Here is a 12,006-nt window from a genome sequence, read left to right as displayed (position 1 = left end):
GGAGGCTGAGGCAGGAGAATGGTGTGAACCCGGGAGGCGGAGCTTGCAGTGAGCTGAGATCGTGCCACTGCACTCCAGCCTGGGCGACAGAGTAAGACTCCGTCTCAAAATAAATAAATAAATTTTAAAAATAATAAATAAATAAAACCAAAAAACAGACAAATGGAACTGTATTAAACTTTAAAACTTCTGTGCATCAAAGAACACAATCAAGAAAGTGAAAAGACAACCTATGGAATAAGAGAAAATATGTGCTAAGCATATATCTGATAATTATGAGTTAATATCCAGACTACATAAAGGGCTCCTGCAGCCCAACAACAAAAAAATCAAATACGATTGGCCCTCCATGTCCATAGATTTTGCATCTGTGGATTCAACCAATCCTAGATTGAAAATATTTGGGAAAAAAATGTATGGTTGCATCTGTACTGAACATGTACAGACTTTCTTCCCTTGTTATTATTCCCTAAACAGCACAGTATAACAGCTATTTATATAGCATTTACTTTGTATTAGGTAAAGTAAGTAAACTAGAGATGATTTAAAGTATATGAGAGGACATTTAGGGCCGGGCGCGGTGGCTCAAGCCTGTAATCCCAGCACTTTGGGAGGCCAAGGCGGGCGGATCACAAGGTCAGGAGATCGAGACCATCCTGGCTAACACGGTGAAACCCCGTCTCTACTAAAAACACAAAAAACTAGCCGGGCGAGATGGCGGGCGCCTGTAGTCCCAGCTACTCGGGAGGCTGAGCCAGGAGAATGGCGTGAACCCGGGAGGCGGAGCTTGCAGTGAGCCGAGATCGCGCCACTGCCCTCCAGCCTGGGAGACAGAGCAAGACTCCGTCTCAAAAAAAAAAAAAAAAAAAAAAAAGTATATGAGAGGACATTTATATGCAAATAATATGTCATTTTATATGACACTTGAGCATCTATGAATTTTGGTATCTTGGGGCGAAGGTGGAGGTATCCTAGAACCAGTCATCCATGGATACTGAAAGACAATTGTAACTCAATCAAAAAATGAGGCCGGCCGCGGTGGCTCAAGCCTGTAATCCCAGCACTTTGGGAGGCCGAGACGGGCGGATCACGAGGTCAGGAGATCGAGACCATCCTGGCTAACCCGGTGAAACCCCGTCTCTACTAAAAAATACAAAAAAAAAAAAAAAAAAAAACAAAACCTAGCCAGGCGAGGTGGCGGGCGCCTGTAGTCCCAGTTACTTGGGAGGCTGAGGCAGGAGAATGGCGTAAACCTGGGAGGCAGAGCTTGCAGTGAGCTGAGATCCGGCCACTGCACTCCAGCCCGGGCGACAGAGCGAGACTCCATCTCAAAAAAAAAAAAAAAAAAAAAAAATGAGCAAAGAACTTGGATAGACATTTCTCCAAAGATGATATAAAATTGCCAACAAGCATATGAAAAGATGTTCTCAGTAATCATCAGAGAAATGTACCTCAAAATCACAATGAGATATAATCTCACACCCATTATGATGGCCACTATCAAAAAATGAAAAAAATAACAAGTGTTGGTGAAGATGCGAAGAAATCGGACCCTTGTGCACTGTCAGTAGGATTGTAAAATGCTACAAACACTATGAAAAACAGTATGGAGGCTCCTCCAGAAATGTAAATTAGTATTACCATATACCCAACTATTCCTCTTCTGGAATTTCCTCCCATTCTGTAGGCTGTCTTTTCACTTTTTCGATAGTGTCTTTTGATTTGCAGAAGTTCTAATTTTGATAAAGTGCAATTTATTTTTTATTTCATTGATTATTCTTTTGGTTTTGTATCTAAGAACCCATTGCCAAATCCAAGGTCTTGAAGATTTATCCCAGTATTTTCTTCTAAGACTTATGTAGTTTTAGTTCTCTTTAGGTCTTTGATCTGCTTTCTGTTGTTTCATTTCTGTTTGTTTTTAGAGATGTGTTCTTACTCTGTTATCCAAGATAGAACGCAGTGGCACCATTATAGCTCATTGCAGCTTCAAATTCCTGGGCTCAACTAATCCTCTTGCCTCAGCCTTCTAAGTACTTAGGGCTACACCACGGCAGGAAGCTAATTTATTTATTTATTGTAGAGATAAGGTCTTGCTATGTTGCCCAGGGTCTTCTCAAACTTCTGGCCTCAAGGGATCCTCCTGCCTCGGCCTCCCAGAGTGTTGGGATTGTAGGTGTAAGCCACTGTCCTTGGCCTATTTTCAGTTATTTTTGTGTATGTGAGCTGGGGGTCTAACTTTATTCTTTTTTATGTGAATACCCAGTTTTCCCAGCACGAACTGTTTAAGAAAAAAGAAATTTGTTTAAGACTATTCTCTCTCGGGCCGGGCGTGATGGCTCACGCCTGTAATCCCAGCACTTTGGGAGGCCGAGGCGGGAGGATCACGAGGTCAGAAGTTCGAGACAAGCCTGATCAACATGGTGAAACCCTGTCTCTACTAAAAATACAAAAATTCGCCAGGCATGGTGGCATGTGCCTGTAATCCCAGCTACTCGGGAAGCTGAGGCAGAATTGCTTGAACCTGGGAGGCTGAGGTTGCAGTAAGCGGAGATCACACCACTGCACTGCAGCTTGGGCGACAGAGCGAGACTGTCTCAAAAGAAAAAAAAAGACTATTCTCTCCCCACTGAACAGTCTCAGCACTTTTGTCAAAAATCAGTTGCTGGGTGTGGTGGCTCACGCCTGTAATCCTAGCACTTTGGGAGGCCGAGGCAGGTGGATCACGAGGTCAGGAGATTGAGACCATCCTGCCTAACATGGTGAAACCCCCTCTCTACTAAAAATACAAAAAAATTAGCCAGGCATGGTGGCGGGCGCCTGTAGTCCCAGCTACTTGGGAGGCTGAGGCAGGAGAATGTCGTGAACCTGGGAGGCGGAGCTTGCAGTGAGCCAAGATCCTGCCACTGCACTCCAGCCTGGGCAACTGAGCGAGACTCTGTCTCCAAAAAAACAAAACAAAACAAAACAATAAAAAAAAAAACTCCAATTGACCTTAGATGGATGGGTTTATTTCTTGACTCCTGATTTTATTCCATCACTCTGTGTCTATTCTTACACTAATGCCACAGTTTTGATTTGCATTCCATGATAACTTTTAATTTAATGTAACTTAATTTAGGAGAGCTAAGTAATTAAACATGAGGCCAAAGTACGTAAGAAAGTGGCAGTCTTTTATTGCAAATATGCACACACTCTCAGGCGAGGTTCTCTGGTCCTCAGGTGGGGGGGGGGGGGCAGGGAAGTCCCACCGGCGCTCTCTCGGGTGAGGTTCCCGGCCCACTAAAACTGGGCGAAGAAGTCACGCCGGCTCCTGCTGGCGGCGGACTTTTATGCATTGGTACTGGAAGGGGGAGGGCAGTGGACGGGATAAGGGCGTGATAGGGGCCTCTCTGTAGGCGTGGCCGGGTAAGTTTCCATCTCTTGGGATTGAGGTCACCTGGCGCATGCTCGGTTGATCTGCATCTTCCCGGGTGTGGGCTGCATTTTCCCGCACGCAGGAAAGTTGGTGAGGAAGAACCCGGAAGCAACGTGGATTGTGCCTCCTTGTTCACCTTCCTCCATCTTGTCCTTTCTCCCTCACCCAAACAATAATGTTGAGCTTTTTTTTTTTCATATGCTAGCTGGTCATTTGTATATCTTCTTTAGAAAAATGTTCAAATCCTGGCTGGGCGCGGTGGCTCAAGCCTGTAATCCCAGCACTTTGGGAGGCCGAGACGGGTGGATCACGAGGTCAGGAGATCGAGACCATCCTGGCTAACACAGTGAAACCCCGTCTCTACTAAAAAAATACAAAAATCTAGCTGGGCGAGGTGGCGGCCGCCTGTAGTCCCAGCTACTTGGGAGGCTGAGGCAGGAGAATGGCCTAAACCCGGGAGGCGGAGCTTGCAGTGAGCTGAGATGCGCCACTGCACTCCAGCCTGGGTGACAGAGCGAGACTCCATCTCAACAACAACAACAAAAAAAAACAGAAAAATGTTCAAATCCTTTGCCCATTTTTAAGTTGGGCTGTTAGTCTTTTTGCTAAGACTCTCACATCCAGAATATATAAAGAACACTTACACTCAACAACAAAAAGACTAACAACCCAGAATGAGATGCCACCTCACTCCTACTAGGATGAATATGATCAAAACAAAACAAATGTTGGTGCAGATGTAGAGAAACTGAAACCCCTGTGCATGCTGGTGGCAATGTAAAATGGTTCAGCTGCTGTGGAGAAGTTTAGTGGATTCTCAAAGAATTACCATACGACCCAGCAATTCCACTGTGAGGTATATACGCAAAAGAACTGAAAACATATTCAATGTTCACAGCAGCACTATTCACAATAACGAAAAGGTGGAAACAACCCAAATATCCATCAATTGATGAACAGATAGACAAAATATGGTATATCCATACAACAGATGATTCTGCCATAAAAAAAAGAATGAGGTACTGATACACACTACAAGTTGAAAAAACCTTGAAAACATTATGCCAAGGGAAACAGAGACACAGAAGGTCACATGTTGTATCATTCCATTTATATAAAATGTCCAGAATAAATAGGCAAATCCATACAGAAAGTAGATTAGTGGTTGCCAGAGGCTGGCGGAAGGCGAGTGGAAAGTGACCACTTACTTAACAGGTACAGGTTTCCTTTTGGGAAATATATGAGGTTATAGTTGTACAACACTGTAAATGTACTAAATGTGACTATGCTGTACATCTTAAATTGGTCAATTTTTTTTTTTTTTTTAAGACCCTGTCCAGGGTCTGGAGTGCAGCAGCACAATCACAGTTCACTTTTTTTTTTTTTGAGACGGAGTCTTACTCTGTCGCCCAGGCTGGAGTGCAGTGGCGCAATCTGGGCTCACTGCAAGCTCCGCCTCCCGGGTTCACGCCATTCTCCTGCCTCAGCCTCCTGAGTAGCTGGGACTACAGGCACCTGCCACCACAACCAGTTAATTTTTTTGTATTTTTAGTAGACGGGGTTTCACCATGGTCTCTATCTCCTGACCATGGCCTCCCAAAGTGCTGGGATTACAGGCGTGAGCCACCATGCCTGGCCCACAGTTCACTTTAACCTTGAACTCCTGGACTCCAATGATCCTTTCACTTCTACCTCCCAAAGTACTAGGATTATAGCCATGAGCCACTGTGCCTGGCCAGTTAAAGTGGTTAATTTTATGTTATGTGAATTTTATATCAATAAAAAAGCAGGAAGAAAACCAGACACAAAATATGTTAGAAAAAGGGATATATTTACAAACCAAAAAATCTCCAAATTCCCACTGTAAGGAGGTAGCAAGTATGAGCAGGTCTCTTCAGAAGCCCGACCTCACTCCTATAGAAACCCCAAGTACCAGCCCACGGGGTCAGCCCTTGCCCTATAGCCCATCCTTGTCACAACCCAAGAAGCAATCCCTCCATTGGCCACACCCCTCAGTCTTTTTGCCAGTCATCCTGTGCCCAGGCAGGCATTGGTGAAAAGTACTCAAAGCCTGGCCCTTTATAGCGTAGGGCATGTAGGAACATCACAAGGTCTTTGGGCAAGGGATCCTGTCGAACCAGCCGGCACTCTGCACAGAGTGAGTCTGCCTCTTGATTCGTGACATCTGTTTCAACTGCCTTCTCTGGTGCCAAGGCTATTGTGTCCAACTTCTGAGGGGCTGCCTCAGCTACTTCCTCCATCTTCTGGGCAGCTGCAGCCAACTCTTCCAGGCTGTCCTTGCCCAACTCTGAGGAGGGGGCCGTAGAGTCTGTGAGTCCTGAGGACAGATCACCCTCACAGAGATCTAGCACATCCAGGCTCTGTTTGGCCTGATGCTCTGCTACCAGGTCCCGCAGCAATTCCTCATCTGTCTTGGGAATGCGGCCGCCCCGGCCTCGGGAGGGACCCCAGGCAACTGAGTTGTAGATGGGGTCGTTGAGAATGGGATGGCCCAAGAACTGAAGGTGGACTCGAATCTGGTGTGTGCGGCCTGTGAGTGGCCGGCACCGTACCACACTGGACTGGCCATTGTAGCTTAGCCTCTGGAACACCGTCTCACAGGGCTTGCCCCGGGTATCTACACGGCACACCCCTACTTTGTAAGACACCACTAAGATGGGTTCTTTACAGGTCACTTCCTCAGTGGGGAACTCCCCTTCCACCCGGCACACGTACTCCTTCTCCAGCTACATAGGAGGGAAGAGGGAGAAAGTCAGTACAAAGCCTAAATTCATGGAGTCCAAACCCTTTGTGGAGTGATAAGGACCAGTCTCAGAAGATTCAAACTCCAATTCTACCATTTGCCAGTTTTGTGATCTTGGGTACATTACTTAACCTCTAAATCTTACTAACTCATCTAGAAAATGTGAAATTAGAAAAGCATTTACCGGCTGGGTGTGGTGGCTCACACCTGTAATCCCAGCACTTTGGGAGGCTGAGGCGGGTGGATCACCTGAGGTCGAAAGTTGGAGACCAGCCTGACCAACATAGAGAAACCCTGTCTCTACTAAAAAATACAAAATTAACCAGGCGTGGTGGCGCATGCCTGTAATCCCAGCTACCTGGGAGGCTGAGGCAGGAGAATTGCTTGAACCCGGGAGGCGGAGGTTGCAGTGAGCCGGGATCGCACCATTGCATTCCAGACTGGGCAACAAGAGCGAAACTCCATCTCAAAAAAAAAAAAAAAAAAAAGAAAAGAAAACCAACTACCTCATTGGGCTGTGATAAGCAGTCAGTAAGTTAGGCTCTAATGTGCTTGATACTAAGCCTGGTATAGAGTATGCACTCAATAAATGTATTATGATTCAGATTCAGAATTACGAGTCTCAGGACAACAATCAATACCATTAAACTCTTCTACCCAAGCCTTTTCCAACTACATCTAGAATCTTTTCACCAAGCAGGCTCTCCCATAATCTTAAAAGCCTTGCTCAGCATTTTCTTATGTTAATTTATTTCTTTGAGACAGAGTCTTGCTCTATAGCTCAGGCTGGAGAGCAGTGACACGATCATGGCTCACTGCAGCCACAACCTCCCATGGCCAAGCAATCCTCCTACCTCAGCCTCCCAAGTTGCTGGGACCACAGGCATGTGCCACCATGCCAAGCTAAGTTTTTTTTTTTTTTTTTTTTTTTTTGTAGAGACAGGGTCTCCCTATTTTGCCCAGGCTGGTCTCGACCTCCTGGGCTCAAGCTGTCCTCCTGCCTCAGCCTCCCAAAATGCTGGGATTACAGGTGTGAGCCACCATGCCTGGCCTTGTCAGCATCTTAAAGCTTCAATATAGCAAACTACTAAGAGAGGCAGTGTATGCCATCTCTAAAGATTTTTTGGAAACGTATGAGATATCCTGTGTTTGGCACTTTAGGTGTTGACCTGCCTTAAGGTAGGAAGGATTGCCAGATAAATATGAAGGACCACTTTAGAACTCCGTGATGCCCTTTTGATACAGAGCATTCGTGAGCCCAAGAAGTGGCCTGTGGAGACAAAAGCCTGACTCACCTGCCGGTCCCGAACCTGCTCGTGAATTCTCTCAGAGACTGCAGCTGTCTTGGCAAACATAAGCACCCCTGAGGTAAGGCGGTCAAGCCGATGCAAGGGGTGTAACTCCTTCAGTTGGTGCTCCTTGCCTAGGATGAAGATAACTGTGTTGTGTCGGAAGCGGCCACAGGGGTGAACGGGAATGGAGGAAGGCTTGTCTACAACCACCACATCTTCGTTCTCAGCTAGCAGGCGAATGGGCTCTGCTGTGACTGGTGGCTCATGCCTGTGCACTGTGTTCCGCAAGAAATCATTGTCCTGTCAAAGACATAGGTAATAAGTCAGCCCGGGGACCGCAGCCTGTAATCAGTCAACTTCATACCCAGCTTCCCCTGTTCCTTACTGACATGGAAAAATGGTGAAAGCATATCTTGGGCAGAAAAGCAGTGTGCAGAGTATGATCTCATTTTGTAAAAGTATAGACAGACACAGGCAGATAGCTGGCATTGAAAAAAGTACTGGAAGGACATCTACAAAAATGTTAACTGTGTTATCTCTGGGTGGTGAGATTATGAATGTTTTTTGGTTTTGCTAATTGTTATTTTCTCTACAATACAGGTATTTTAAAAGTAAAATTTTTTAGCCGGTACAGTGGCTCACGCCTATAATCCCAGCACTTTGGGAGGCTGAGGTGCGTGGATCACAAGGTCAAGAGATCAAGACCATCCTGGCCAACACGGTGAAACCCCATCTCTACTAAAAACACAAAAATTAGCCGGGCATGGTGGCAGGCGCCTGTAATCCCAGCTACTTGGGAGGCTGAGGCAGGAGAATAGCTTGAAACTGGGAGGCGGAGCTTGCAGTGAGCTGAGATCGCGCCACTGCACTCCATCCTAGGCGACAGAGCAAGACTCTGTCTCAAAAAATAAATAAATAAAAATAATAAAGGTAAAATTTTTTTAATGGAGGAAAAAACCTTCATAAATCATCACTGATCACGATCTTGAACAAACAAAACTAAGGTTTAGGTCCAGGGATATGGGCTGTAGACCAGGATTTGCCACAGGCTTGTGACATGCTCTTGGGCAAGTCATTTATCCTCTCTGGGTCTTCGTTTCCTGTGGAATGTGAGGGTTAGACCAGATCTGTGCTTTTAGAAATTGGGATAGGAGAGGGAATTCATCAATTTATGATATATTGACCCAAATCGCTTGATCAATGAAACAAGTTACTCCAAAACCATCCATTTCCCAAATGCTGTAATCGCCTTTTCTCCACTCACAACCATGGTAAACCAGTGTTACTGACAGGTAAACAGTGTTACTTCTGACAGGGGCATCTGGTATCTCATATCTGTGATGGAATTTTAAAGGAGTCAAAGCACTGGGCTAAACAATTCTAGTCTCTATCCCTGACATCTCACAATTCTGTTAACATATCAGGCTCTATGTTAAATAGTTTAAGTAGTAGTTACAGGAACACAGGCTTTGGTAGTATCACTGTTTGTGGCCTTACCCCTGTGAGTTTCCTTAGTTTCCTCAGAGGTAAAATGGAGTAGCAATACCTACTTCACAAGGTTGTCATTAGAATTAGACGTTAGTGGACATACAATGTTTAACTTTGTGCCCGGCACACAGTAAAGAGACATAAATGAAAGCCCCTATTATTACTATTTGCACGGAGATTTACAACGCAGGGTAAAGTGATCAGTGCCCTTGCCACAAGACGGTGTTTAAAGGAATTATGAGAATTCCAACTTCTGTCCCTTGGAAACAAGGAAGCTGCCTTGAGGAAGAGGATAAACAGGCTGACTCCTGAAGCACAGAGCCGCTGTCCACTCGCGGAGGTGGGAAACGCGGGCTAAATAAGTGTTCCAATTGAAAGCGAGAACGCTTTAGAATTGCCATGATTTTTTTTTTTTCTTCTTTTTTTGAGACAGAGTCTCGATCTGTTACCTAGGCTGGAGCACAGTGGCACGATCTCGGCTCACTGCAAGCTCCGCCTCCCGGATTCACGCCATTCTCCTGCCTCAGCCTCCAGAGTAGCTGGGACTACAGGCGCCCGCCACCATTTCCGGCTAATTTTTTTGTATTTTTAGTAGAGAGTGGGTTTCACCATGTTAGGCAGGATGGTCTCGATGTCCTGACCTCGTGATCCACCCGCCTCGGCCTCCCATAGTGCTGGGATTACAGGCGTGAGCCACCGCGCGCAGTCTAGAATTGACGTGATTTTAATCAACTACCTATGCCTCACTAAGCCTAAAAAACATAACAACAGGCCGGGCGCGGTGGCTCAAGCCTGTAATCCCAGCACTTTGGGAGGCCGAGACGGGCGGATCACAAGGTCAGGAGATCGAGACCATCCTGGCGAACCCGGTGAAACCCCGTCTCTACTAAAAAATACAAAAAACTAGCCGGGCGAGGTGGCAGGCGCCTGTAGTCCCAGCTACTCGGGAGGCTGAGGCAGGAGAATGGCGTGAACCCGGGAGGCGGAGCTTGCAGTGAGCTGAGATCCGGCCACTGCACTCCAGCCTGGGTGACAGAGCGAGACCCCGTCTCAAAAACAAAAAAACAAAAACCATAACAGAAAACAAAAACAAAAACAAAAAACCCTGCCCCTTTTCCTCTCCCGCTTCTGGCCAGCCCCATCAGGACTCCACCTTGAGCACGATGTTGAGGTCCTGCACCGGCTTCTCGTTGAGGTGCAGGCGGCCCGCCTGGACCGCGGCCTCGTAGTAGGCCAGGGGCTGAGCTCGGAACTCGGTGCTGAAGACGTGCAGCAAGCTGTGGCCCACCCAGCGACCTTTGCAGTAGGTCTGGAAGTCAAAGTAATAGGGCCGCACCTTACGCAGGCCGCCCTCGAAGTAATAACTGGTTTCTTTAAAGTGCTCATCTCCGAAGCTCACCCCTGTCCGCCGCTTCTTCGGGGGCGGCACGACACGCTCCCCGGTTGCGCCCCGTCGCTTCTTACGCTTGCCCGGGCCCGGGGCTGCAGCCGAGGGATACTCCCCGCCTACTGGGGTCGGCTCCACTTCCCGGCCAGCCGGCTTCGGGGACCCCGGGGACGGCTCAACCCTCGCGTCGCCACCAGCGTCACCGTTTTGCTGATGCGGAGCCCTCAGCCCGCCCGCTGTCCCAACCTGGGTAGACAGTGTTTCTGCCATTGGGCCCTTAAAGCCACTCCAAGTCCTGGCAAAGCTAGGGCGCCGAAGGTCGCAGCGCCAACGTCCGAGAACCCCGAGCCATGCGCGGCCGCCCAGCCACATAACCGCGCGGCCGCCCAGCCACATAACCGCGCGGCCCCCACTCCACTCCCAGAGTCGCAATCTGAGGACGTCACTCGGCCCCAGCGAATCAGGGAGGCCCAGTCCCGAGGCGGGGTCTGCGGTGAGTGAGCGAATTGAGTTGAGGTACTCGAGTTAAATTAGGTGAATTGAGCGTAGAGTTGAGAGATTGTAAATGTCTCACCAAAAGTGACCTTACTCAGACGTCTTCCTATTAGGGAGATACGACGTTATTTATAAAGGAAACCCTTGGAATTGCTCCGTGTAAGGCCACGGCAGGAGAAGGTCGTGTAGATTCCGAGTAATTCCTTGGGTCTGGAGAAACTCTTGAAAGGAGCTTTATTTAAGACAAAACAAAAACTAACAATCAGAATAAAGATTGCTAAGCTCTGCGAATATACTAAAACTCACTGTATTGTGTATTTTTAAAGGGTCAATATTATAGTATGTGACTTATATCTCAGCAAGATTGTTATGTATGTATTTAAAACACACACGAGCCCACCCCAGAAGCAATGTGTTCACACCTGTTTCCCCCTAACAGCATGAGAAGGATTAGGGATCCCCATTCGCCTCCCATATGCTTCCATCCTGAGATTAAAACTGCAAATAGATCAGAGGATATATTGCGAGGGTTCTTAAGTGCAAAATAAACCAACTCTGGTTAACTTAATCAGAGAGGGAATTAAGGAAATAATATTAGTGCCTCATAGAATTCACAAGATGGCCGGGCGCGGTGGCTCAAGCCTGTAATCCCAGCACTTTGGGAGGCCGAGACGGGCGGATCACGAGGTCAGGAGATCGAGACCATCCTGGCTAACACAGTGAAACCCCGTCTCTACTAAAAAATACAAAAAACTAGCCGGGCGAGGTGGCGGGCTCCTGTAGTCCCAGCTACTCGGGAAGGCTGAGGCAGGAGAATGGCGTAGACCCGGGAGGCGGAGCTTGCAGTGAGCTGAGATCCGGCCACTGCACTCCAGCCTGGGCGACAGAGCGAGACTCCGTCTCCAAAAAAAAAAAAAAAAAAAGAATTCACAAGATAACTGGAGAATAGGCTCAGAAAAAGGGCCAAATGAAAGGAAACCAAGCCTTTTGAGAGCCTGGCTTCAGGCATGTCAGGGAAGAAACCCATTTGGGATGCAATAGACACAAGACACTATGTTGTGCCAAAGGACCCTTTTTCTGCAACCCTGCCACCCCTTGGAGACCCCTAAATCTCCCTGTGTCTCTGTGTCCCTCTCCCAGCGTTCAGAGTCCTGCAGGGGAGGAC

The 12,006-nt window shown here is 47.4% G+C and overlaps 1 protein-coding gene across 3 annotated transcripts; it reads right to left on the bottom strand.

Moving 5' to 3' along the window:
• Positions 1-5,227: 5,227 nt before the first annotated feature.
• RPUSD2 (RNA pseudouridine synthase domain containing 2) lies at positions 5,228-10,781 on the bottom strand. 3 transcript variants are annotated; one of them, XM_005559193.5, is made up of 3 exons: positions 10,113-10,781; positions 7,475-7,771; positions 5,228-6,162 (listed from the first exon to the last, which is right to left on the bottom strand). In XM_005559193.5, the coding sequence occupies exons 1-3, from the start codon at positions 10,740-10,742 to the stop codon at positions 5,428-5,430; spliced, it is 1,662 nt and encodes a 553-aa protein (XP_005559250.3). In that variant the 5' UTR covers positions 10,743-10,781; the 3' UTR covers positions 5,228-5,427. The 3 variants fall into 3 exon arrangements, with proteins under 3 accessions (XP_005559250.3, XP_005559251.3, XP_005559252.3); XM_005559194.5 differs by having other exon boundaries at positions 10,296-10,781; XM_005559195.5 differs by having other exon boundaries at positions 10,359-10,781.
• Positions 10,782-12,006: the final 1,225 nt, after the last annotated feature.

This window comes from Macaca fascicularis, chromosome 7, assembly GCF_037993035.2.
Source record: "Macaca fascicularis isolate 582-1 chromosome 7, T2T-MFA8v1.1".
Classification (NCBI taxonomy): domain Eukaryota; kingdom Metazoa; phylum Chordata; class Mammalia; order Primates; family Cercopithecidae; genus Macaca; species Macaca fascicularis.
This window is presented reverse-complemented; position numbering and strand designations above follow the sequence as displayed.

Excerpts from the sequence above, each read along its gene's own strand:
- RPUSD2 (XM_005559193.5), bottom strand. The coding sequence starts at position 10,742 with ATGTGGCTGGGCGGCCGCGCGGTTATGTGGCTGGGCGGCCGCGCATGG. Across the intron at positions 7,772-10,112 it reads ACCTCAACATCGTGCTCAAG|GACAATGATTTCTTGCGGAA; the intron begins GTGGAGTCCTGA and ends TGTCTTTGACAG. Across the intron at positions 6,163-7,474 it reads AGCAGGTTCGGGACCGGCAG|CTGGAGAAGGAGTACGTGTG; the intron begins GTGAGTCAGGCT and ends CCTCCTATGTAG.